Source organism: Gossypium raimondii, chromosome 5, assembly GCF_025698545.1.
Source record: "Gossypium raimondii isolate GPD5lz chromosome 5, ASM2569854v1, whole genome shotgun sequence".
Classification (NCBI taxonomy): domain Eukaryota; kingdom Viridiplantae; phylum Streptophyta; class Magnoliopsida; order Malvales; family Malvaceae; genus Gossypium; species Gossypium raimondii.
In genome coordinates, this window is record NC_068569.1 from 15593523 (window position 1) to 15619716 (window position 26194).

A 26194-nucleotide genomic window follows, 5' to 3' on the forward strand; every position below is an offset into this window, starting at 1 on the left:
GGCGGTCCATGTTGCATGGATTGTACAACAAATTGGAAAAGGATTAAATCCTTTGCCACCAAGTAGTACCTTAGACATGGGTAAGTTTGATTATAAATCCATAAATACACAGCTGCTGTGAAAGTAGAGGAATTACCAGAAGGAAAACAAAAAGGATATCAACTCAAATAAATCTTTAAGCAAAAGATACACACAAGAGATTATTTTCTCCAAGGGAAATCCAAAAGCCCCAAAAAGTGGTGAAAGGAAGAACTTGAGCCTAATGACGAGTTAATCATCTTGGCTCCTTGCAACCTTTACTTTTACAACAACAGTTCAGGGATCATATAATAAGAACTACTTGCACTTACCAGTACAACCTTCAGTAAACAAACCGTCTTCTAATGCGTATCTTTGATCTCGTACACTTCCATTGGAGTTTATTGTAACAGCTTTATCTGTTTCATGCTCAGTTTTCACCATCTGAGAATAGCAGCTAACAATTTTCTTATCTAACTCGTAATAAGCCTCCATTTTCTTCAAGGGTTTCAGATCCAGATCAATGAAATACACCTAGAAATTTGCAATTTAGATAAGATATGCATGTAAAATGAGAACGAAGTAAGAAAAGCTGCCATAGATGACTTTGATTTCAGCCCAAAAGAATTTCTTGTTAAACAAAGAGCTATATAATGATTTTTATAGGTTTATTTATAAGGACTGAGCAAATTATCATGGCCCTAATGGAAATTATATATGCAAAAGAATCACAAAAATTTGACTTCAAAATCAACCCATGCATCAAAAACATATTTTGATGGATCAATTTCATATGCTATGACGATACTAATACAATACTATAGCAATAATGATATAGAGTATGAGTCAAAAGAAAATGGCATTGGAATCTACCTTGCACTCAAAAGCTTGGTTAGTTGATCCTAGATATACAGTATTGTGAGAAGGGAGTCTACCATCTTCCTTTGGTCTAAAACTAATCATCAGACTACAGTCCTTCGCAGTTGCAGCTATCAGATAGTCCTTTACAATCTTCAAGCTTTGATCCAATGGAATGGAGTGCAAAGAGGTATAGCGGCATGATAATTTATCTTTACACAATTCTCTACAGACCATACAAGGTTGAGAAATTATGTTGTAATAAGCATGAATCGCCCCCTCAATGTCATAAGTATCAAGCTTCTGAACTTCAAGAAGTTGTTCTAAAGCACCAGAAATATAAATTGTCTCAGCAACAAGCTGTAGAAAACTAGTTGTGCGCTGGCCATTATCTGCCTGAATGACATTCTTAAGTATATCTTCAAAGGCCTCACCAACCTGAACAGTAGTGCTGTTCGTGCCACCACCCAAACCCCCAAATACAATAGAACCATTCAGAAATACACGGAAATTGTTCTGAGGAGTGGCATACAGAGCTTCAATAGCTTTTTGTATCCCTTCTCTGGATCCAGAGAATAAATCCAGCGGATTATATTCACTATATTCTGATATCTGAAATATTTTTGAAATGTCACAGATATTTCAACAAAATGGCCATATTGGCCAATATATGGGTCAGAAAGTGCTACAAAGAGACACCCTTCCCTTGCATGTTGACACAGCAACAACTTAGCACCCAGAAAAACCCCCTACTAATATGAAGATACATAAAGTTACCTCTTGATTATGCAACTTCAGTGCTTGGTGCATTCTAAACCGAACTACATTTCTCTTAACAGCATTTTCTTCAGTTATGAATCTTGAAAATGGGAGAAATCCACATTTGGGCTACTTCATCGAAACAATTGAAGTTAAAACTTGGTGAAGCAAATGAAAATGAAGAACACGCCAAAAAGACAGTTGATTACACAAAGAAATTGAGGAAAAAGGGCATACGAAGAAATCTACCTTTATCTCAACAGTTATACATGGTTCACCTTTAAGATTACCTGAAATAAAAGAAAGTACAACCATATAAAAAACAAACGGAACCTTTGCTATATTTAAACTAATTTTAATCTAGGTTCATCTTTACTTAGATTTAACTAATACTCCGGCATATGAGCTAAGTTCTAGGAAAACAAAAATGATGAAGACTGCAAGCATGTCTTTTAGTCTTCCCAAATTGTTGAATATTTCCCACATCAATTACTCAGTGAGAGCTACTTCCCAGTCCTTTACCTACTTCCAGTCTGCACAAAGTAACATAAGATCTATAAATTTCCAAACAGATTACACACTGAGAGCCACTTCCTAATCCTTCCCTTACTTCCAAACCTATAGCAGGAAAACATTTTGTCATCTGCATTCTAGTAAAAGTCCTCTAGTAGTACTTTGCCCTCACAATGATAAGATGGAAGGAAGCTATAAAACTATTCAATTAAGCTCAGCTGGATAGGATTACATAGTCATGCCTTCCTCAGTCTATAAGAGTGACAAAGAAGATATCATCCCTTCACATTGATAAGTACAACATGAGACCAGCAGAAGGTCAAATTACCATCGGGAAAGATCGAATGATCAGATAAGATTAGCACAGAATCACGATTTACATCAACCTGGGATGAGTGAACTCGCCAAGCAGGCCGGTGACAAGTCACATTCTTCTCAACGGACTTAAGGAATTCCTTAGTAACAAGAACACGAATCTGCCAAAGTCAAAAGACCAAAATCCAAAAGCGATTACAAAGCTCATCGAACCAAATTAACTAAATCAGAATTATAATAACTAGAACATAAATAAATACCCCAACATCGACATGTTTTGGGCCTAACAATGGGATCATAACATGTTTGACGTAAAGCTGTTCTAGAATCTCTCTGTTTGACGACGCCGTTAGCTCCTTATTTTCTCGCCAAAGAAGCCGTTCATGCGTTGTTAAAGCTCTGCCTTCTTTCACGCCACTGTTGCCGTTCCGTTGCGACTTTTGTATTCGCAGCACTTTCCCAATCTTATAATAATTATTTTATCAAAAAAAAATCCAAAAAGAAAAGAAGAAGAAGAAGAAGAAGAAGAAGAAGAAGAAGCAAGCAAGCATGAATATTCACAAATTGAATTTTATACTCCACCCCCTTCAAATTCGAAATTTCAATGGACTAAATTTAAAGCTCCGAGAAAAAAGAATCAGTTGAAGTACTTACAAATGCGGGAGACGATCCAGTGTAAGCGAGAATAAGATTAGCAGCTCCTTCTCCTCTATAGATCCAATCAACTGCATCCTTTTCCTCTAAAATCACTTTCTCCATTTATCTACGGCGGCTGCTATTCATTCACCAAAACAGAAGCTAAAGCCAAATGGGAAAAAAACTCAAAGAAAAAAACAGAATTGAAAAGCTCTGAATACCAGATCGGGATATCGAAGAACAATGTAGATTGTAAATTAAGTTAAAATCTCTAAAGAATTGAGAAAATCGCAGCCGAAACTATCGGAAATGTGAAAATGGATTGAGAAGTGAAAAAAGAAGGCGTTGGAGAAATCTTCTTCGGCTTTGATTTTTTATAAAAGGAAAAAAAGGTAGGGGAGAGTGATAAACCCACAGCTGGCTTTTTAGTTTTACTTGTAATGGAAAAGAGATAGACTTTCTCTCGGATTTTCGTTGACTAAAAGACAAAATTAAATTTGTAGGTGTATTGAGGTAAAGTATTGGGAAACGCAACGTTGTTACGTATGCGTAAATGAGCGAGCGGGGTATACGTGTCATTTTGTAAAAAAGAAGGGATAATTTACTTCCTTGGAACTGTTCAGATCATGCTAGTAAAACAACAAACTTTACGTTTAGTTATGGCGTAAATTCCGGTTAGTATCGATTGTATCGCCTGAAATATAGTCTACCAATATGTAGCAAAATATTTCATTTTTTTAATATTTATTTTGAATTTCTTTAATTATAAATTATTATATGCATGCTTTATCAAATATTTTTTTTATTATTTTATTTTGTGTTTATTTAATCATATTGCATTCGTAAAGCTTATTAAAATTTATTTTATATAATTAATTAGTATTTTTATCTTAAAATATACATATGGTCGATTTGAACTTATGCCACTAATGTTTTTAAAATCTTTTATTTACCACCTCAACCAAAATTTCATTTTTGATGAGTATTTTTATTTGAGATTTATTTAACCTCGTTATTTGATATTTGTAAATGCATTAAATATTCATATGTCTAATGTTTTTAAAAAATAGTAATAAACCCAAAACGATACAACAAAAAGATCGATACCAGTACATATCAATACCAATAGAAAAACTATATACTTGTCGGTACGGTACTAACTACCTTGGTTCAAATACTAAGGAACCACATTAAAGTGTCACGAGTCATAGATCAAAGCCCGTGATGAATGCGCAAAGAGCATCCCGTGAAGGTCAACTGATGAAATGTGGCTCATTTCTTGAAATTTTTATGAATTTGGGATCATGGGAACTTGATTTAATTAGTTCATGTATCAATTTGTAAAACTGTTAAAGTTTTAGAAAATTGTCATTGATAATTAGGCTTGAATAATTGGTAGAGAGAGTACATACCTAAAGGATGTGTAGATGATTAATTGGTGAAGTCACGTGTGATGTGAATTGAACCACCAATCATCGATCGTGACTTTACAGATTAATTATCTACACATCCTTCATGTATATACTCCCTCTACCAACTAAGGTGTTCTCACTCTATGAACCTTTGGGACTTGTCATGGAGTCAGAAAATAAAACCCAAATCTCAAGACAATAACTATAATTGTTGGGATTGTATCAACTATCCAATAAACTATACTTTAAAAAAGAGTCGATTCTCTGAAATAATTAAATTAAAATTTGTGATTGGGTACGTAAGAATAATTATGTTGGTGATAGGGTGAGAGTAGTAAGATTCGAAATTCCAAGTGGAAAGCAGAACCTAAAAATTGATTCCAAATAGTTGGATATTAAGAGGGGAGTAGCCCAAAAAGATGAATGGTTCCCTCGGCTAAGCCAAGCAGCTAAAAGGTGTATTCTTTTTTGAAAAAAAAAAAAAAGAGGAAGAACATTCCAAAGTATTGGTGTCCTCCGACAATAGATAATTATCTAACTTTGGGTCAAAAAATAGAGGAATTTTGTTTTTTATACATAAACACTTTGGATGAGTAAAGAGATAAAAGGGAATTAAGACACAGGGTTTTGAGATTTAGATTTATGTTTTGAAGGAAGAAAGTGAAACATATTTGTTTAGGTTTGTTATACAACAGACTTCTTTTTGGAATCAAAATGATAAGAAATGGTACAAATTTGGGTGTGTATTCCGAGCGTGCTATAAAATTTCCCAAAAACTCGTCTCATTCATTTTCTATTGCAATAATAATAAATTACATATATGCTTTTACTCTAATTGTGTTTCTTTTTCTATTTTTGAAATTACGTAAAGACAAAACAACATGCAACTTATATTAGGACAGTTCTAAAATTAAGATTTTTAGGCATCGATCAAATTTTATCATACCATCTATTTTTAAAGATATGAAATTATTATTGTATACTCATTCATATTCAACCTATTCCCTAACTTTAATTGTAATGCCCTTAAAACTTGATGTCATAAATAGCACTATTTTGAGAAAACATTTAGTAAAATTTTCCTAATAGTAAATTACATTTAATCGATAAAATTTAGAGGAGGTTGTTGGATATTGAAGAAAGCCGTTAGAAATGATATATTTTAGTGTATTAAACCGAGATATAAACTAAATTGTAAAGAAGTAAAATTATAAAGGGTAAAAGTGGTCATAGGGTGAATATAAAAATTATAAAAGGTAAGATGGAGAATTGTCAAGAATATATATTAAGAGTTTAAAATAAAAAAATGAAAAGCTAGTGTACTTTTGGATGATTTTGGATCAATAGAATAAGTGGAAAAAGAGGTTTAATTTGTATTAAATTAAATTTTTTTTAAATGTAGAATTTTCTACACTTCCTCTTTAACCCGTGAGAAGAAAGAAATAAAAAGTAAGGAAACTGCTCTTTTTTCATCTTCTTTCATCCAACCAACCCAAAACCTTCAAATTTTCATGAAATTCTAAGTGAAATTTAGCAGAATTCAAGAATCCATGGTTGGAAGTTAGAGAAAGAGGAGGAAATTGGAAAAAGAATGATGTACAGAAAGGAAAAGATTGAAAAAAAAGAAAGGAGACTTAAATTACTTATTCAAGCCAAAGTCAAAAAAGTGCTCGTTTCAACTCTTATTTACTATGTTTGGGTTTGGTTAAAAAAATTTATGAAAATCTTTAAATTAAAGAATTAATAAGTGCAAAAAGATCAAATTAAAGTCTCAACGGTTTGGTAATGACGAATAGACCCAAATATGGTTGGAAAGCTTGTTGAACATAGTTTTTGATGAAACAAACCAAACTTTGTACTGTGAGCTCAAAATATTTTAGTAAATTTTGTAGAAATTGAATTAAAATAACAAATATATAAATTTTATATTAAAATAATATTTTAAGTGACGAAAGATCACAACTACATGACGACACTAATGAAGTAATTTTAAATTTTGCTACATTAAAATGTTAAGGAATTAAATTATGAAATATTATTAAGTCTAGTTTCTAAAACATTTAACTTTGAGATATAAATATTTTAATAACTAGTACTCAAGTTGATAACCATATTTTGAAAGTCAAATTGCTTAAATTGATTAGATGATTGTGAAAATGTCATTTTGAAACGCTAACATGATTCGAGATTATGAAAATTATTTATAATTAATTATGATTTTGATAAATAAAATTTAAATCAATCAGATATGCCATTAAAAATTTTATATTGCACTTATTACGCATAACACACTTGTGCTTTTGGTCTATTGCACCAAAGATGCAATTTTATATATACATTCATTATTTATATAATCTCTTATGCATTTGATTCATTATTTACTGATTTTTTTTTCTTTTTACGAAAAACTAATGACCACCATTTCAACAAAAGCACAAAGTGCATGGGTTATACCTGTCACTAAATTAGTGACTCAACCGACGGTGACTGCCCCTAATTAATCAACGAAACAGAAACCAAAAACTGAAGAAATCAAGAAAAAGAAAACATCTATCAACTTAACAACTTCGAAAAACATAACCAGAAATTAAAGAAAAAAAAACACTAAAGCGACCCTCTTGAAAAACACAGCAGCCTTCGTCTCCATGGAACTATTCATCAGTATAGCTATACCATCGTCTTACTCCCAACAGATCAGCAACGTTGAAGACATCACGATGGAATCTTGTGGATCTAAACCGTCAGAGTCCTGGATAGCCTTTTCCTCTGCCTCATTCATCTTCTTCACATCATGTTTCTTCTATTTTTTTCGACACCAATCATGAGATAATTGTAATTACATACTTGTTTTACCTTATTTATTAATATAAGGCGTTGTCATTATTATTTTAGTTTCTTTTTTCGGTGTATATAAATAAATTGAATTGTAATAAAGTCTTAAGAAAACATATTATTATTTTTAAAAGGTCCTTAGTCAAGTATTATTATGGGCTTAGACAACAATAATACATTGAGACTAATGCGTGGTTGATTGATGCCAAAATGTTGTCATTGACATAGAGATGTCAAAAACAATACATGAGTATGCGCTGGAGAACAACATATTGGATTGACCCGCTATGAGTATGTTTATTGGATTATTATGTAATGGTCACAACATTACTCATAGTGATAACTATGTATACAGTTCTCAAACTTGAGATCATCATTATCCAACATCGTAAGTCATATATTTTGATGCAGTCAAACGTCTTCGTAACAAGTTGTACTGAAAAGATTGATGTTGAATATGTCACAATCTATGTAGTGGGATATAATTGATCAATATATGATTTGTCTCTCCTACATAATGGGAGTAATATTTGATTGATCAATATAGGCCACTTAATTGAGTGAGACTAGAAATGCATGACCATACTCGAATAAAATATATGAGATGTTATACTTATTTGTTTATTGTAGTCTACTCAAGATATTAAGAAACATGAGATTAGATTATGCAAGTGTGACTATTCCATTACTTGTGTCCAATCTAGATATAAAGAACAAAATGATGTAATACATGAAAGGTTTATCATAGAAAGGTTATGTTGAATTACGACTTCTTATAACTTAGGTAGCAATGATACATTGCTAGATGTCACTCATTATTTGTATTATTAGAAATGTTCTAGTATTACTTCTCATGTTACAAGAACTTACAAGGTCACACCCTATGGTTAAAACAAACAAAATCCAAACACATTTGGTATTGTGTTTAGTGTCACATGAATTAAATTAATTTGACAGTTAAATATTAAACTAATTAAATGTACAAGCTTGTTGTATACAAATAGAGAACATAGTTAAAATTAATATATGAATTTGATTCATATAAAATTTCAACAGGATATAGTTTATCGGAATTATTATAATTAATTATTATAATTAAGATTTTGGTCAAACATTGAAACATGGTAGTTATAATTATTTTTAGAAAAATATAAAATTTTTAATGTTTCCCAAATGTTCTCTATAGGATGATTCTGTTTTAATATATGGATACCAATAATTCTGAATACCCTACATTCGTTGTCTCTTTTTCCCATCAATCTGTTCAATTGGTTTATTCCTCTGAATTAGAGCCTATTTCCATCTATCCATTATCTCCCTACCTAGTCATGACTCCATCCCTACTCCAACTGTTTAGATAAGGATTAACAATTTGGATATCACCAAAACTTTTTCCCTCACCACGCTCATCCACGTCCATGTCAAACGAGTTGCCACCTGCTTGGTTAATGTCCGAACAATTCTCATGGAGCCACTTTCTACTCATCATGGCCTCCCTTCTTGATGGTGCCCTCAAGGAAGCATATCCCAACCAAACTCTACTACATGTACTCCGATTGTCATCCTCAACGGACGGAAACCCTCTCCATGGCCTAACTTCCCACACAAAAAACAAAATAAACTACCCCAATCGGGAGATTGTGAACTTGAACCCAAAAATCTGTATAAACTAAAGGGACTTGTAACGAATTTTTACCTTGCCCCAACCGATGAAGAATAATAAGATGCCTCTTAAATGACCAAGGCATACTCTCCATTACCCTTTTTTATATCAATTGCATAGTAAAACCAGAACAAAATACCTCTTATCCCCAGTGTTCGTGATTGAGACTCCTCCCAACGGGGGCCATAGATCAGACAAAGTCCTCCTCAAAGAAGGGAAATGAACCACACTATCCGTCAAGGCTTTTCCCACCAAACAGAATCAATAATCTTCTTCTACTGCTTCCGAATCCCCATGGAACTGAATCAACACCTCCTCCTCATCCACAAGGCTTGGATTTGCTAATTTGTCTCCATCACCACCGATCTCCCCAGGCCAAACCAAAACTCAAAAAACCCTAAACCAAAGCAATAAGAAACATGCTCCACTAGCAGATGAAAGAATTGTTGGTTGACCTAATTAAACCTTTACAATACTTATTGATAATTCAAGTAAGCTAATGTCGCAAATAGTTTATTGATATTTTTATTTTAATTAATTATATTTAAAATAATTTAATTAGAGTAAAAAAATAAGTTGAATACGGATGGGTGTATAATAATAATTTTTATGTTTAAAAATTGATGTGATTAAATTTTATTAGTGCCTAAAACTTAAATTTTTAAAATCTTAGTTATTTAATTTAAATATTACAGATTATTAGAATATATTTTTAACTATCAAATCATCTTCAATTTGAAACAATCTTAAATCTTAATCAATCCTTTAAGCTGCTAAGATTTTCACTCATCCAAACTTATATTATTTTCCTTACAATATAAACTATTTTGACGTTTCAATATAAATTGATATAAAATTATTTTATACAAATGCATGAACACAAGTCATCTGATATTAGTTAGGCCCTTCATTTTCTTAATTTATTACAAGTAGAGAAATTAATGTGATATAGGGATCTCCTAGGTGCTTGAGGCCAAAACTAACCTCCTTTTGTTTGAAAAATAAAAAGGTATTGAATGGTCTTGCTTTTATGATATCGGTAGCACTTCTCAACTTGAAAACTAATGTTATATCCTAGGTGAAATTATTTAAAATTAAATTAATTTGTATTTCATGTATCATTATATTAAATTATTTAAATATTATTTTTACAATTTTAATATAACTGATGTATAATTAATTGTAAAAATAGTTTATATTATATTTTATTTTAATATCATTTTTTTAATTTTCAGCATCATATCTAAGATAAGTATTTTAACCTTTCATTGTAAATTTTAACAACATTACTAAACACTTAAAAATACAAATTACATTTTTACATTAATTTTCAACAACAACAATTTATATTATATATTAACTCTATTTTTAGATATCCATAGTTGAAAACGCATTAAACTTGATGCTTGAAATAATTTTTATATAATATTTTAAATTACCAATAAATCCAAAATGATAAGATATTCTGAATATCCGCCAACTAGATAAACATTAGAACTTGAGTTGTTTTGAATTTAAATAATTTTCTAGTTCAAATTGGACATATTTGATAAAATTAAATGGTTGGATTTAGATGTAATTGACGTGGGGATCATTTAGTGGCTATTTCGGAAATGAAACATAACTTACACGTTGTAGAGGGGGAGAAAACATATTTTGGGATTGGAGTGGCGAGCCGGTAGGGGCATGGATTGACTGTAAACCGACCAGGCAAGAAATCCACGTTTTGATTGGGGGGGGGAAATGTGGCATGCACGACAAACACACTCGTATTTCAACCTTGTGGGGAAAAATCAATTTCAATGCATGTATAATGTGGAGGAATAACAAAGTGATACGCCTTTTTCAAAATAATTTTCTTGTTTTTAGACAACTGCTAATTCAATAAATATGTTTCTAAAGAAAGTAATGTGAAGCCATCTTTAACCCACAAACTCAGCACCCTTCCTCTTATTCCTCGTACTCCTAATTTGGTGGCAAAGGTTTCTCGTGTTGGATCTGCTACCGCAGATTGGGTGTTAATCTTTAGTCAAACTTGTAGAATGTGGCAAAGTTGATTAATGATTTGTGCTCTTTTCCTCCAAAAGGTCTTTACCTAACACACCGAAAACAACCACCAATCCATCCAAGTATAAATTTCTCTTTCCAAAAGGAAGAAAAAAACAATGGTTTCTGAGTAAACTGGATTTATTCATAGCGTGATTAATTAAAAAAATTGGATGAGTAGATTAATTAAAAAATGGGCACCACCTTCTAAACTTAAATAATAAATACTTAATTGATATTTAGTTCATTCCTAAGATCAACTCAATTAAATACTTATTTTATAATACGTATAAAAATAATAGGAGAAACTCTTCTTACCACATAAGCAAATCCCCCCCCCCTCTTTTTTCATCTAAATATTTCTCTTAGAAAAAGTAATAAACAAGATCCGCCCATCAAAGTATTTGAGATGGGGCGAAGTTAAAATTGTTGATTAAAGGGGCAGAAATATTTATATACAACATACATGTTCTTAATTTGGGATAATCTTAATTACAAAAATAAATTAAATTAAATGCTCAATTTGTAGTAGATATTATAATTATTTAAGTTTATTTTTATCTAATTAATATTTAGATACTATTTACACTTAGATATTGTAATTATTAAATTTTAATTTTACCAAATAATATTTATATACTAGACTAAATTAAACTAAAAATTTGACTAAATTTATAAATTCTATGAAAGAAATCAAATTAAAGAATGTTTGAAAAACTTTGGAGGCCAAGTAAATAAAATTGAAAGAAATTTTAGAAAAGTCAGGGTGGGGTGACTTGAATTCGCCTCTGCTCGCAATCCTTGAAAATGAAGAAATTCTTTATGACCATCCTCGTCATTTTGTTCGAAATCCCAACACTCAAAAGTCTAACTTTAGACCCATAGATTAAATAGTTGAATTTCACATCTAACATCTACAATTAAATTTAATTTAAGATTATATCAAGAAATTGGGAAGAGTATTGATGATAGGAGAGAAAGAGCTTACCAAATTTTTTTATGAATTAGGTAGATAGTTAGTATAGGGAACTCAACAATATTGAAAAAAGTTTGTATGCATCAAGTAAGATAGTTAGAATAGGTAACTTTGTATTGGAAATATGGAGGATTCTCAAGAATATCGAAATCTTGTTTGTTGAAAGTTAATAAATTTTTGTCATTTTTAAAATTACAAGACTGAGGTTCATACAGTAAAAGTACCTCACATGCAATGGGGATTGTACATACTTACTCGGAAATGGCATATATGTTGTATGTCAATGATTCAAACCTCAACATGCACAAATCCTTAAATTTTCATGGTGGGTGAGGTATTTTCATTTCATGACTTATTTTAAGCGCAAACAACATTTCATACATCTTTTAATTTTACTTATCTATAGTTCTCAACATCGTTACTAATGGTATGAAATTCATCGAATGTACTTTTAAAGAAAAAAAAAATCATACAATTAAAAGCAAAGATAAATGATACCAAACGCGTTTAAACGTAGGGTTACTCAAAAATTAGAACATGAAATTGATTCATATTCTTAACCTTATTAGCACAAGTGGTTTAAATTTAGGCGGAAGTTAGAGTGGTCCTCGCCCCTGCACCCTCTCCTTGGGTTACTCCTGAGGCTCCCTGGCATGACTGGTTTAAATTCGTCTCACCTCGTTTTCTAAGTTTGACTTTTTTATTTCGTGTTAATCTAAAATATGCCAACGAATTTATACTTGTACTAAAACACTGCACTAACTGAAGCCCCATATTTTAAAACTAGTAAGTTATAAATTTAAGGCATCAAAAGTATTCCATAAACATATACGAATTAAAAATAAAATAAAATAATTTAAATGGTAAGCAAAAATAAATCTAAATAGATAAATTATATTGGGAATCATTTTAAAAGTATAGTTTTTAGGCAACAATAAAACAGTGCCACCTCATTAAATTTTAAAGATAACAAAAAGTATTATTATGCACTCATCTATAACTAATATCTTTTCCAACTTAATTTAACCTTAATTAAATTACTTAAAATAATTATTTTTTAAAATTAAAACAAATCTTTTCTTCTTTTACAAATTTTAATTATTATTTTTCCATAAGTTAATATTTTTTTTATTTTTGTGTAACCAATTTTAAAAAAAATAATTTTTGTGTAATTTTTTCCATGTAATTGACACATAATTTTGGTAATTATTTCACCTCGAACCTTGAACCATGAACCCCGAGGTTCAAGGCTTGGGCGTGAGATTTAAGGATTAAGGTTCAAGGATTTGGAGATTAGGTTTAGGTTTAAGGGTTTGAGGTTACAAGTTTGGGTTTATGGTTCTATATTTTGGGTTCAGGGTTTAAAATTATCAAAATCACGTGTCAATGACATAAAAAAAATTATCTAAATGTAATTAAATAATTGAAAAGGGACCATGAATACTGTGGTGGGAAGGGTTCATAAAATAATTTTTTTATGGATGGGTGTATATCTTTAAAATTTAATGATGTGGCAAGTTTTTATTGGTGCCTAAAAGCCTTAATTTTTAGGATCATCCTTATGTAAGTTATTCTCAAATCCATTTAGTTAAATTACTTTGTAACTCGTATTATCAATTTTTTATAACATGCTAAAATGTTAATTAGCACCATATTAGTAAAATGCGGAAATGTTATGGTATTGATACATTAATAATAGAATTTGTGTTATTAACAGTATTAAAATTATATATCTATTTTTTGCAATTGGTTTTCTTTAAAATATACATTACCTTATCACAACCACAACTTCGGAAACAAATCAAAGGTTTCCTCGTCCTCACGAATTACTCAGTAAGTCTATATATAGGGCATCCATTTGTGCTCCGCTGTATTCATTCTGCTTCCTCCTTCTGCATGTTATATACAGTATTCAATAAAATTAAGACACAGTAATTATATCATGGAAGTAGTGCAAGTGCTTCACATGAACAAAGGGAATGGCGATACTAGTTATGCAAAGAACTCCACTGTTCAGGTTTTTTTTCGCCATTAAAACACCATGATTTACATGTTTTCCCCATTAATTCCTTTTTTCCCTTAACTCTCTATATCTCTTTGCTTCTTTTGATTTGTTAGAGGAAAATCATATCTTTCGGGAAAACCATCATTGAAGAAGCATTACTAGAACTCTCAAGCAACTATGATATAGATAGCATGGGAATCGCAGACTTGGGTTGCTCCACGGGACCCAACACCTTGTCGGCTATCTCGCAGATAATGGACATAGTACGAGCGACGAGCGGTCACCTCAGGCGCCGGGTGCCGGAGTTTAGGCTTTTCTTTAACGACCTTTATAGCAACGATTTCAATTCCTTATTCATGTTGTTACCGGCATTCTACAAGATGCTGAAAGAAGAGAAGGGTATTGGATTGGCACCCTCCCAGTGCTTCATATCGGGTGTCCCAGGTTCTTTCTACGGCAGATTGTTCCCTAGCAACAGCCTCCACTTCGTCTACTCTTTTTCCAGTCTCCATTGGCTCTCCCAGGTTAGTGCCATGATAATCCTAAAATGATGGTAAAATTTTCACTTAAAACTCTCATGCACGTTGTACAACAATGCTTGTTCTCATCAAACTCAACGTTGGATAGATTAACAAAACTGTTTTAGTGATTTATCATATTATACCAAAAATGAAGAAATTAGATTACTGGATAAGTAATGAGATCCACCTGCAAATTCGATCATTGTTGCATCATCTTATACAGGGCGAAACTATAAAAATTTTAAGTGTCCAAAATTAAATTATAATTTGTATGATATTAAAATATAATTTTATTATTTTAATAATTTTTAAAAGATTAAATTAAATTTTTATATTATTAAAAGGGGTTAAAAGCATATTTTACTTTTACTTTTTAAAGGTTTTTTTAGGGGGTTTTCGCCCCTCATCGTACAGTTTGTGGGACAACTTTTCCTAGTGACCACAATTTTCAATATGACCCCTAGGGATGAATATCCCCGAAATATCACTGATTTTCGCTCTCTTGTTTTTTTTTTTAACTTTTTTCACCGGTAAAAGGATCTGTCGTAAGCAGGCTCAAAAATGCAAAATTGCTTTTTAATCCCTTGAATATTTATAAAGTTTTTAGTTAATTTAATGATAAAATTATATTTTGACCTCTCCTAATATTTAAAATTAAATTATACCTTCTCCAAAAATAAAAAATTATAGTTTAATCCCTTGAAAACTGTAAAATTTTACATCAATACAATAATGAAATTATATCTTTAGCTCTTTAAAAAATTTATAATTCAAATTCAGCCACTTTAAAAAAGAAATTTGGGCTTCACCCCTGTTGCAATCTAGTTAGTAACAACCAAAACATGTAATATAGCAAAGCAATGAAACCATGGATTTACATCAAAATATGGAATTGCACCAAAAGCTTCTGGCAACATTGAAGAAAATCCTAGTATTATTGTTGATTAAGTGAGTACTTATAGATTTTATATTTTGATGTAAGTGTTAATTAAACATAGCTCTAGTGAATATATAAAAATTTGGTGGGGGTGCTTGGATGTGGCTAAGGAAATAATAAATGCTGAATTTAATATCTTCAGGTTCCGGTGGGGCTGGAGAGCTATGCCGTGAAGCATTTAAATAAAGGAAAAGTGTATATCTCAAAGAGCAGCCCGCAAAGCGTGGTGAATGCTTATTCATCGCAGTTCCAGGCTGATTTTTCACAGTTCATAAAGTCACGTTCCCAGGAGTTGGTCCCAGGTGGCCGCATGGTCCTTTCTTTCCTGGGCAGGAAATCCATTGATCCCACAACCGAAGATGGGTGCTATCAGTGGGAGTTGTTAGCTGAAGCATTGATGAGCCTGGTCAAAGAGGTACAACATTACTTCAAGCATTGATTAAGTGATTGGCGAAAGTGGGAATTGAGGTTAATTTCAACTTTTTTTAACACATATTGTTGCAGGGTTTAATTGAAGAGGACAAAGTAGCGTCATTCAATGCACCGTACTATGCTCCGTGTGCGGAGGAACTAAAGGTGGAGATTCTAAAGGAAGGGTCATTCATAATTGATCGGCTGGAAGCTTTTGAAGTGGACTGGGATGGAGGCGCGGTTGCTGACACCCATAATGAACAAGGGAAAATGATGGTGGGAGAGCGAGTGGCTAAAACCATCAGAGCGGTGGTGGAATCGATGTTGGAATCCCACTTCCGACTGGGACAAGATACGATGGATGTTTTATTCAGCAAGTTAGCAGAGATTGTTGGGAATCACTTGTCAAAGACTAGAACCAAGTACATCAATTTCGTGATTTCACTGGTTAGAAAGGCTAGTCATATCAACTTGGAAGCTCAGCCTATGGATGTTTTTCTTTTTTGAAGTAAAATCAGTGGATATGATTGGTCCAAACCTGTTCTCAAAACCTGGCTTCCCATTGGGCCAAATCTTTGCCAGTTACGTCTACATTATTTTTATTATAAAAAAATTAAGTGAGTGAAAATATTAATTTTAAGTTTATTTAATTTTTTCAATGTGTTATCAAGCTTTTAGTAATAGATTAATTACGTAGCATATCAATTCATTGAATTAATTAATAATTAATTTCTTCCTTGAACTATAACCAAAAAAATTTTTAAATTCACACTTTTAGACTTTTTTAACAGAAAATCTAAAACATCAATAAAAATCTTAAATTTCATAATTTATTTTATGAAATTGTAAAAACATTTTAAATTACTATTATAAGAAAATTATTTAAATTTTAAAATATACCTAAAATCTAAAACAATTTAAATGGTTTAAAATTTGCCTAAATTTTAAAAAACTAAAAAAGAATTATTTTTTTCTACTAACTACTGCATAATTGTAATTTTAACAAGTTTTTTATAAACTCAAAATTATAAATTATGAATTTTCAGATTTTTATTGTTTTACCGTCAAAAATCTAAAAGTACCAAATCGTTACTTTAGTTATAATTCAGACACCAAATTAGCTATTAAGCCTATGAGAAAATGTATTATGTCATCAATTTGTTAGTGATTATTATAACTTTTTATAGTTGGGTGATGATAAAACTTACTAATTATTGAGTGCTTTTACCAATAAACAAAAAAAAAATACTTTAGTCACTTGATGAATGGTGACTTAACCGTCCCGTTGATATCTGCTATCATTTTAACAGTGAAGTGACTTAAATGATCAATTTCGATTAATTTAACTATTAAATTGTAATTTTTCATAATTAAACGAAAAAAATATAGACTTATTAATAGTTAAATGACTAGTGATGAAATTTTTCGCATAAATCATTTAGATTAAACATCAATCGATGTCGAGGGAGAGTATAGAGTGATTAATTTGGTAACCTTCGGTTTTTACAACACGAAATTGTTCACTTTTCAGACTCTATAATCAAGTTTATAATTAAACAGAACTGCAGCTCCTAAAGAGTGTTTATTTCGTGCACATTTCACGTGTTGGATCCAAACAAGGAACCATTCATTTGAAATGTGTAGTCCGTGGACAAAATTTTTTTTGAATACAACATTTAAAACGTGGCTAGCTGCTTAGCTAGGTTGCCAAATCTATATAAGTGATGGGTAGGCGGGAAGGCCCTCTCTCCAACTCATTTGAGTTCAAACATTCAACCAAATACCATATCCCTCTTCACTTCAATTTTACAATTATGCATCATTTAACAAGTTTTAAATTGTGGAATTTTATAAGATAGAAATGAGAAAATTGTAATCCTTTAATCAACCCACCTTACGATTTAAGGAATTGTGCTTGTGATCTGAAACTTATTAAATCTAATATAGGATTTTTTTTCTTATGAAAATCATTTTCTCTCCTTCTTTAATATTGAAAGTGATTGAAAGATAAACTCGCGAGAGTTGACAAACGGGTAGGCTCAGTTCTAGCTTTAATTATGAAAATTTAAATAAATTGTCGTAGAAATTATAGCGTTCCGGATAGGTATGAAGAAATTTATAAAATAATTGAAAATATTTGACAAATTGTATAAAGACATGTAGATATATTGAATGATTTGTAACAGTATTTTGGTGAGGGTTTAATGAATGTATTGGAATCAAGAATAGAATAGGAATTAAAATAAAATAAAAATGTTATGTGTTTGGTTTTCAGATGAATAAACAAAAAGATGAAACAATTGAGATTAAAACTAAAATAAATGAAAAAAGATGACACCTTCAATTTTTTCAATGCTAAAATCCTTCAACCTGCTTTAGGTTTTCCTTCTTATCGCTATGACCTATTTATTTTATGGCCAAGTTTGACCCAAAAATAATTAAATATTTAAATTTAATTTCTTTTACCACACACACACACAAAAGTTAATGTTGGGTGGGTTATGAATCAACACAAAAACACTTATATTGTAAGTTGTAATTTTATATGTGTTACAACGAAACACAAAGAATTTCAAGGATTGAACCCAAAGAGTTGCTAAACTGGTAAATGTTTTTATCAAGCTAATTACAAGTTAAACAATTACTGATCTAATCGAGTCGAAAATTATTAGTGCAAATTTCAAAATAAATTGTTTATAAACTAAATTTAAATTATCAACTAAACAAGCTAATCCAATCTTCCTCTCTATTACTTTAGACAAAGAAAATGATAAAATGATAGGTCGATTGATTCGTTAATCTCTAACTAAGCTAATAAACCTATATCAATTAGATTATTTGTTATTCTTAGCTAAGAATCTCCTCCAAGTCTCATCCTAGACTAAAAGATATACCAACTAGGTTCTCCTTTCAGTCTCACTATTCAACACAATTATATCGAATGATCTAATGATAGGCCCTCATCTCGATCTCGTTTATCTAGATTTTTCACTAGAGGCGTCAATTCTAATATATTAAGCATTTCGATATAATCAAACAATCAATTAATTAAGAATAAACATTAACTTAAACTAACAAATAAACCATCAACCAATTTAGCACATAATCAAACTTAAATTCCAAATAAGCATTTTAGTAAACACATGGTAGGCATAAAATAGAAGTGAAGAGTTTAAGAAAATGCTCATTTCATTGAGGGAAATCAAATAAAGCCCGAGAGTTTGATCATCTCTCTTTTACATAGTCTTCAATAAGAAATAAGAAATGAAACAACAAAAAGAAAATATATTCTAAAAAGGAAAAGAAAAACCTAATCTAAAAATAAAAAGAAAATAAACAAAAAAGAAAAGAAACTTAACGTAAAACTATGAAACTAACGAAAGATGTTAAGCCAACCAAAATCTACCTCGAAAGCTTATAAAGTGGTATTTATAGTCCACTTATATTTAATCTAACATTGACAATTATGTCCTTAAATGAAAAATGACTTAAGCTTATTTGGACATGAAATTGCGCCTACAGCTTTTAAGCCGTTAGGCAACAGTATCGTGACACCCAGACTTTGATGTCACGACACCCAAAATAATGGCAAACTTGTAGGTCTTAGGGGTCTCGGTGTTGTGACACCCACTAGATTTGGCCTCAATTTTTTCACTTCAACACCTTAAAGGGTATGACGGCTTTGTAGGCTCCGTGTCATGACTCCCATGATAGTAAGTTCCATGTTGATTTTCCGTTGAAGTTTTGCAAGCTCAGGGTGAAAGGATTGGGTGTCGCGACACCTACGTTAGATGCAACTTTCTTCAAGGTTTGACTGTCGTTGTCTCCCTACACAAGCTCAAAGCAATCATTAGTCTCCCAAGGGCATAGTTTTGTCAATTTAGGTTTCAAAAGAGGTAAAATCGTATTAGAAACCATTATTAGTAATAAGAACTGGAAAAGACTCATAAATTGCTTGCAAACAAATTGATTAAGTGTTGTAGAGAGACTAATTTGACATATCAAATTATGGTAAATCACATAAACTCAAAATGTAATGTCATGACAAGGAGCAAATTCAGAAAAGTTGTCAAATTCAATGACTATTGTGGACTAGAGATTATATAATGAGGAATCATTTTCACTCTTCACATATATAAATTAGTAGTTAAATAGTAATTGAATTAAATTTGATTTGAGCGAAATGAAGGAGTATGAGGTGGGGCAGGATGGATTCCTGTGCATTTTTATTGTTAATTTGGAATAAAAGGAAGAATATCATTTGTTATGAAAGTTGGAACTGGGAAAGCACGAAACAGAAATGCATTCATTATATTTTGATATTAATTTTACCTAAAGATTTCCGGACATTTACATTTGGCCCAATGCTAAATGCTTTAGGGCCTTTCCAATTTCTGTGGCACCAAGTCCAAATATATGCTACTTTTTCTCATAAAAACTAAAATTAACATTTAAATGACCCTCACCTGGATAGATGAAACTTAATGTCAATTGAAATCCCATAGAAATAACCTTAAGATTAGAGACACATGTGATGTGGGTGCTGTTGTGACACTTATCCCATTTTTTTTTTTTAAAAAAAAGAAAAGAAAGCGTAGCTCAATCACGAGGTCTGAGGCGTACAGCAGTTGGTTTCAATGAATCTATTATCTATGTTAGCCATAACCCATAAGGATTGAAAAGAATAGGGAATTATCCAGTATTCAACTGTTTAGTGTGGTTTCCATAAATTTTAGATTTAAATTTTGTGGATAAAGAAACACATTGAATGCCATGTTGTTATTAAATTAAAATTTTCGATTTTGAATTTACTAAAATCTCAAAGGACTGAAAAAGTGAACAAAAATAATTGTAGAGAGGGTAAAGCTGCCAGGCAGAATGAAGGCAACAACTTGTCCCACGACCTTATCACCCAAATTGGAGAGGCCGAGGCTTGAAATAAGGGCAAAGGACAGGGTTCCCAATTTAGACACCTCCATCAATTTTCACTTGTGTTGTTTCTTTCCAATCTAAGCAGATTTGGTGTTGACATCTGATTGGGTCTTTACTTGCACTTTCTGCATGCCGATTGCCATTTTTGTACCATTATAATTACGTATTTGGTTTTCCCCATTTTGCACACCCCCTGCCTGCCTGCCTGCCTTTTTCATTCCAACCCACTTTCAAATTTAGTTACTGAATTAATATCAATGAGAGCAAAGATATCCCCCACCAGGGTGATGATAAAAGGGTTTGGAGTGAAGGCAATTATGTTCTAAATTTTAACCAAATAAAAGACTTGGCAAAGACTGGTATCCTAAAAGAGAACACTGATTAATTATTTTATAGCGATGTTGATGTTGACTAATTCATCGATCCATAAAATCCTCCATTTTTAAAAAAAAATTAGATTATTATCGACTCACTCCACTGCTCTGCATGCCCTTAGAATCCGACCACAGCCTCACAATTATATTAGCTACTAAGCAAGCCATGACTCCCTTTTAAGCCTATAATTTAATCAATGGGGCAATGAAGGGTGAAACAATTTGTTTTTCCACTTTTTGCAAAATATAATATACCATTTTATTCCTTTACTTGACTATTGTTGTTCTCAACATTTATATGTAAAAAGATGTTATTATTGAAATAGCTGCAGGTTCCGGACTTACCATCCCTCTCACAGATTGCTTATTCTTTTACAAAAATCCAAAGATAAAAACTCAAACTCAAAAAAGCACTAAAAAGAATAGTAGTCGAGGAGAGTTTTGTGGCAGCTGCCTCAATCCTGATCATCCATTAATGATTGGACTTCTCATCCTGCGACACCCGTCAACCCTATAATAGAAATGAAATGACAATCTTTAATTACATACAAAAGAATCCCTCCTATTGCTTCAATATATTTATCCATGAAGACAAATATATATATATATATATATATATATATATATTACTGCTATCAAAACATGAATCTAAGTGTAACAAGCAACCAGCCTTCTTTCAAGAAATTGGGATCTTTCATTTCCATGGGAACTGATGTTTGGTTGTCTCTATTAAGTAATGAAAACCCATAGTTAGTTTAAAGTTGTCAGTCAAACGAAAACCCATGGTTAGTTTTCCTGTTTCTGAGGTTACTTACAGAGTTGCAAAGATCACAAACAATGTAAGTTGTCAGCTAAGGTCAAAATCAGTAATTTTGATAGGAAAGCCAAATAAGGGGAATACATATTTGTACAAAACATAGTGAATTTGCTCTTAAACAATGCGGTGAAGCATATGGATGGAATGGTTCTAAGATAACACAATGATGCCGATGCTCAGCCTTGTAATTAAAATGAATTTGTTGATGGATTAATCCCAAATGGTCCCCTTGTCAAGCAATAAAAAACCAAGTTGTATTTTTTATTTTTTAAAGGTTAACTTAAAATTCTTCCTGGGGTTATTGTACTTGACTGATTTTTGTAATCATTTAAAAGAAAAAGGAATTACTAGAAGAAGAATTGGGATGTCACTTTCAAGGGACAATACAGAGAATTAAGGAAGAAAAAAGGTGGTGGTGGGAACTTTGTCTGGAATCGCAGAAAAACTGAAATTAAAGACAAAGCTGTTAAGATGATACATGTCTAACGTTCCTCAAAGCCCCCACTAGTTAGTGTAGGTAATGATGATGATAAGCAAAGTTAAAATGAAAATTAAGACAAAGCCAGTTTAGTTTAATGGTAGTGGGCGTGGCTAAAGTAGAGTAAAAGTTATTGACTTTCCCGTGGAAGATTTTCAAGCTTTTGATAGTAAATTCATCCAACACTCTATAAATTTAATTACTCCATTATGCAGGTATAAAAAGAACTTTTTATAGACACCACTGTTAACAAAAATGTTATAATAATCAGAATAACAGTGTAATTTTCATGATTGGGTATTCATTAAGCAAAACATCCACCGGCTCACCTTTTGTGTGTATGTGTGCGTGCGCTTTTACTGTATTTCATAGCCTTTTTACACTGTTTACCTTTCATCATTGGACCCTTTGGATTTTTGGGTACTGATTAGCACAGAGAAAAAAGAAACAGTCAGACAAGAGTTGGTGAATGGAGTACTCAAAAAAAATTTTTTTGACTCAAAATGGGATGCTAAAACTATGCTATGATCATGTAGAATAATGATTTCAAGCTATAACCAAAGTTTGCATGAAGCCGAGATAGAAACTATGCTATGATCATGTAGAATAATGAATCCAAGCTATAACCAAAGTTTGCATGAAGCATATCTGAAGTTGGCATAGATGACAAGGGTTTCTCTCAGAAAGAAGCAAAGGATCTGAATGTAAAAAGAGTTGAAATGAATTCTCATGTCAGGGAGGAAAACAAAAAACTGAGAAAAAGGAATAGAATCAAAGTTCCTTTTGCTTCTTAAAAGGAAAACCCAAATACTCCAAAAAATCTGAATTCCGTGGCTGCTAGTTCTTGTTTTAGGCCCTCGTAAAATTATATATCCTTTCATTACAACTTCACTTCCCCCTTTTTTTCTTTTACCCAGAAAAGAATATACCCACAATTGCACACATGATTCTGGGTCAAACGGAAATCAGTAAATCTGAAAACACATAGATCCAGAGAGCTTTAAACGAATATCCATTTCATAAATGAGAAAGGAAGAAGCACAATAACCCATAAAGTTTGATCATCTTAAAATTTACTCCCACAAAACCCGGGAAATTTTATCGCTGTACATCTATCCCATACTAATTAATATAACATAGGACCTCATCAGCCTACTAATACGAAGATCGAGATAGATTATGTTTTAACTCACTCATTTCTGTCTAATCTTTTAATTCTTAACCACAATTGACATGCACTTGTCTTTTCTCCTAGTGTTACGAGCGGTGTTTTCTTGCATCAGAGTTTTCTTTTTTTCAGCGATGAAACTGTCTACTATCGACCGAAACTCTTCGCTGCTCATCTCGTCCATTGATTTCCTCGGCGGCTCAGCATCTGTAACCACCAGTTCTCGGCTGAACATAGCCGTCTCCGACCTCCGAAACTCCCGGGGTCGTTGGCTTCGGGATTCTGAAACCATTGATCGAGTTCTTCGGTACTCCTTTTGATTCATCATTTCGGTTGAAGAACAGAGAGGCTTTGTACGTGTCACTGTCCGGTTCTCCGTAGGTTGATGTTGTTCTTTAACTGGTGAGAGGGAACGTTTCGTCTCTGTAACAGTATCACGGCCAGTGCCAGTAGTCGTACGTTGCGGCTTGGCTCGAGAATTTAGAGCAGCCGCATTTTCCACCAGAATGATTTGCTTGTCCACCGTGGTCTCTTCCGTGACAGGAGCGGAGGTGGAGGCTGCCGATGTTTGCATACACCGGCGAGAGCTAACGTACTCGCCGTAGATGTCGGGAGTGGTGGTTAGTTTCTGGGTCTGGTTTTGGGTAGACAAAACAAAAACAGCGAGGATGATGATGTTTAGGAGGACAAAAGTGAAGAGCGGCTTATTAAAAGTGGAAACCAAATATCGGAGAAAATCTCCGGCAGCCTCGACGGTGTCAGGAATCAAAGTTGGGAACAAGGGCCACGACAGCAAAAACAAAACCAAGAGAAACCCGATGAAGCTAAGACCCATCCTCAACTTCCTCTCCATCTTGTATCTCCACAAAGCATCTTGCTTCTCTGCCTTAACATTATCAAATTCAAAGGAAGGCATAATTGATTAATAAGAGAAAGAAGGAATTGAGGGAAGAGAAGGTTTAAGGTAGCTTTCAGAGTTTATTAAAAGAGAAAATAAGTTCGAAGCTGGTAGTGTTTTTTGTTTTTTGAGGTACTTGGAAACTGAATGATTTGAATAGATTCCAAGGCCATTATATATAAGAGAATTGTCCGCTTTTGTATTAAAAATAACAGATGGGAAATATAATGATTATTGAATTATAATAGAGGTAGTGAACCAGAGAGACTGAAAAATAGAACCCGGACCGAACCATGGCAGACCCACGCGTGGGGGGAGGAAGCTTGAATTAGGTTAGGTGGTGCGCAGTCTGCAGTACACCAGAGGGAAACGGACGGGTTACTTTGGAAGGGTCCCAGTGTTGCACCAATTAACCTATTTTTAATTTATTGTTTATTGCTGTGTCGCATGTCTGTCTTCCCATTATCTAAAGTAAATGTGGGTCCTCGCCTCTTCATTTCTTTTGTATAATTTTCTGAAATTAATTAAGAAACATTAATGTAAGAAGTTTACTTATTATATGTTTTTGTGTTACGGTAGCGACTGCCTTTTGAGAAAATAGACGGTTGGTCATAAAATGTATTTTATTATTATTATGTGATTAAGGTGAAGTGAACAATCATTCTGGTTATCACATTCCAATGTTTGATTATTAATGATGTGTGCTGTTTTGTTTAGGAACGTTCAAATAATGCATGCATTTTACTTTTATTCTCACTAGTACCCTTTTTTTTTAGAATATACTCACTAGTACTTTAGAGCTGGGAAATAAGGGGATTTATGTGCAACTTGTTTGATAGTCATATGCCTTTGCATTGAATTGGAGGGATTTATATGCTCCAGAAAAACAAGTCTTAGAATGCTTCTAGTGTCTGAAATTGTTTGATAAAGATGATAGATAATCCTAATAATTTACATTTAATTATAGTTCCAATTTCAAAATAATTTCCAAACATAACAAATTAGTTGCTTAGGAATTGATGTAATTATGTAGCCAAATATAGAATTAAGTAGAAGATGAAGCCCATCTTATATTTCAACTTCAGAAAAAACAATTAAGTTATGAGGAACCCAGAAAAAGTCCAAATTTCCTGCATGTCATTCCAACAAGACAAATAATATTGGTGGAACTTTTTGCTGTTATCTATATGAGAAAAGATTAAAAATATTGGGGGGGGGGGGATGTGATGCATGTTTAAGTGAATATGAACATCTTAAAATTGATTGACAATGACCAGATGCTGAATTTGTGGTGGGTTTGATTACATTCTTTTTTGTAAATATCCCTGTGGTTAATTATCATACAATTGAGAGGTTCTTTAAAAAAAAAACATTTGAGTTAGGTTCATTAATTAATATAATCACGCATGAACTAATGGATCATAGAGGAAGTGACCTTTTTGTTTTGGTAAAAGCAAAGGTTAAGTCATCACATGGGCTATTCTTACCTTTTTTTCTTCGAGTTGTAACCCTGTGACCCTTTAATTCTCTTTAGTACATTTGTAAAGCTGAAGAAGTAGCATCCTTTGGCATTGTATTGGTCACACCCCTTCACAATTAACCAATCTTATTTGTGCCCAAAATCT

General features: G+C 32.3%; 3 protein-coding genes across 3 annotated transcripts; 1 reads left to right on the top strand and 2 right to left on the bottom strand.

Moving 5' to 3' along the window:
* Positions 1 to 142: 142 nt before the first annotated feature.
* On the bottom strand, positions 143 to 3533 carry LOC105769035 (inositol-pentakisphosphate 2-kinase). The gene is made up of 8 exons (XM_012589407.2): positions 3321 to 3533; positions 3118 to 3238; positions 2724 to 2927; positions 2477 to 2624; positions 1885 to 1925; positions 1654 to 1764; positions 892 to 1488; positions 143 to 552 (listed from the first exon to the last, which is right to left on the bottom strand). Exons 2-8 carry the CDS (start codon positions 3220 to 3222, stop codon positions 337 to 339), a joined length of 1422 nt encoding a protein of 473 aa, XP_012444861.1. The 5' UTR covers positions 3223 to 3238; positions 3321 to 3533; the 3' UTR covers positions 143 to 336.
* A 10343-nt stretch (positions 3534 to 13876) lies between these two features.
* On the top strand, positions 13877 to 16552 carry LOC105771259 (probable jasmonic acid carboxyl methyltransferase 2). The gene is made up of 4 exons (XM_012592677.2): positions 13877 to 14045; positions 14147 to 14557; positions 15634 to 15906; positions 15996 to 16552. The coding sequence occupies exons 1-4, from the start codon at positions 13971 to 13973 to the stop codon at positions 16407 to 16409; spliced, it is 1173 nt and encodes a 390-aa protein (XP_012448131.1). The 5' UTR covers positions 13877 to 13970; the 3' UTR covers positions 16410 to 16552.
* A 6946-nt stretch (positions 16553 to 23498) lies between these two features.
* LOC105771207 (uncharacterized) lies at positions 23499 to 24725 on the bottom strand. Its single transcript, XM_012592619.2, has one exon. The coding sequence runs from the start codon at positions 24585 to 24587 to the stop codon at positions 23715 to 23717; it is 873 nt and encodes a 290-aa protein (XP_012448073.1). The 5' UTR covers positions 24588 to 24725; the 3' UTR covers positions 23499 to 23714.
* Between the last annotated feature and the right edge of the window lie 1469 nt (positions 24726 to 26194).

Coding starts and splice junctions, on each gene's coding strand:
- LOC105769035 (XM_012589407.2), bottom strand. CDS start 3,222: ATGGAGAAAGTGATTTTAGAGGAAAAGGATGCAGTTGATTGGATCTAT. Junction 2,625..2,723: donor CAAAACATGTCGATGTTGGG/GTATTTATTTAT, acceptor TGACTTTGGCAG/ATTCGTGTTCTTGTTACTAA. Junction 1,926..2,476: donor TCATTCGATCTTTCCCGATG/GTAATTTGACCT, acceptor CTTTTATTTCAG/GTAATCTTAAAGGTGAACCA.
- LOC105771259 (XM_012592677.2), top strand. CDS start 13,971: ATGGAAGTAGTGCAAGTGCTTCACATGAACAAAGGGAATGGCGATACT. Junction 14,558..15,633: donor GTCTCCATTGGCTCTCCCAG/GTTAGTGCCATG, acceptor TAATATCTTCAG/GTTCCGGTGGGGCTGGAGAG. Junction 15,907..15,995: donor TGATGAGCCTGGTCAAAGAG/GTACAACATTAC, acceptor ATATTGTTGCAG/GGTTTAATTGAAGAGGACAA.
- LOC105771207 (XM_012592619.2), bottom strand. CDS start 24,587: ATGCCTTCCTTTGAATTTGATAATGTTAAGGCAGAGAAGCAAGATGCT.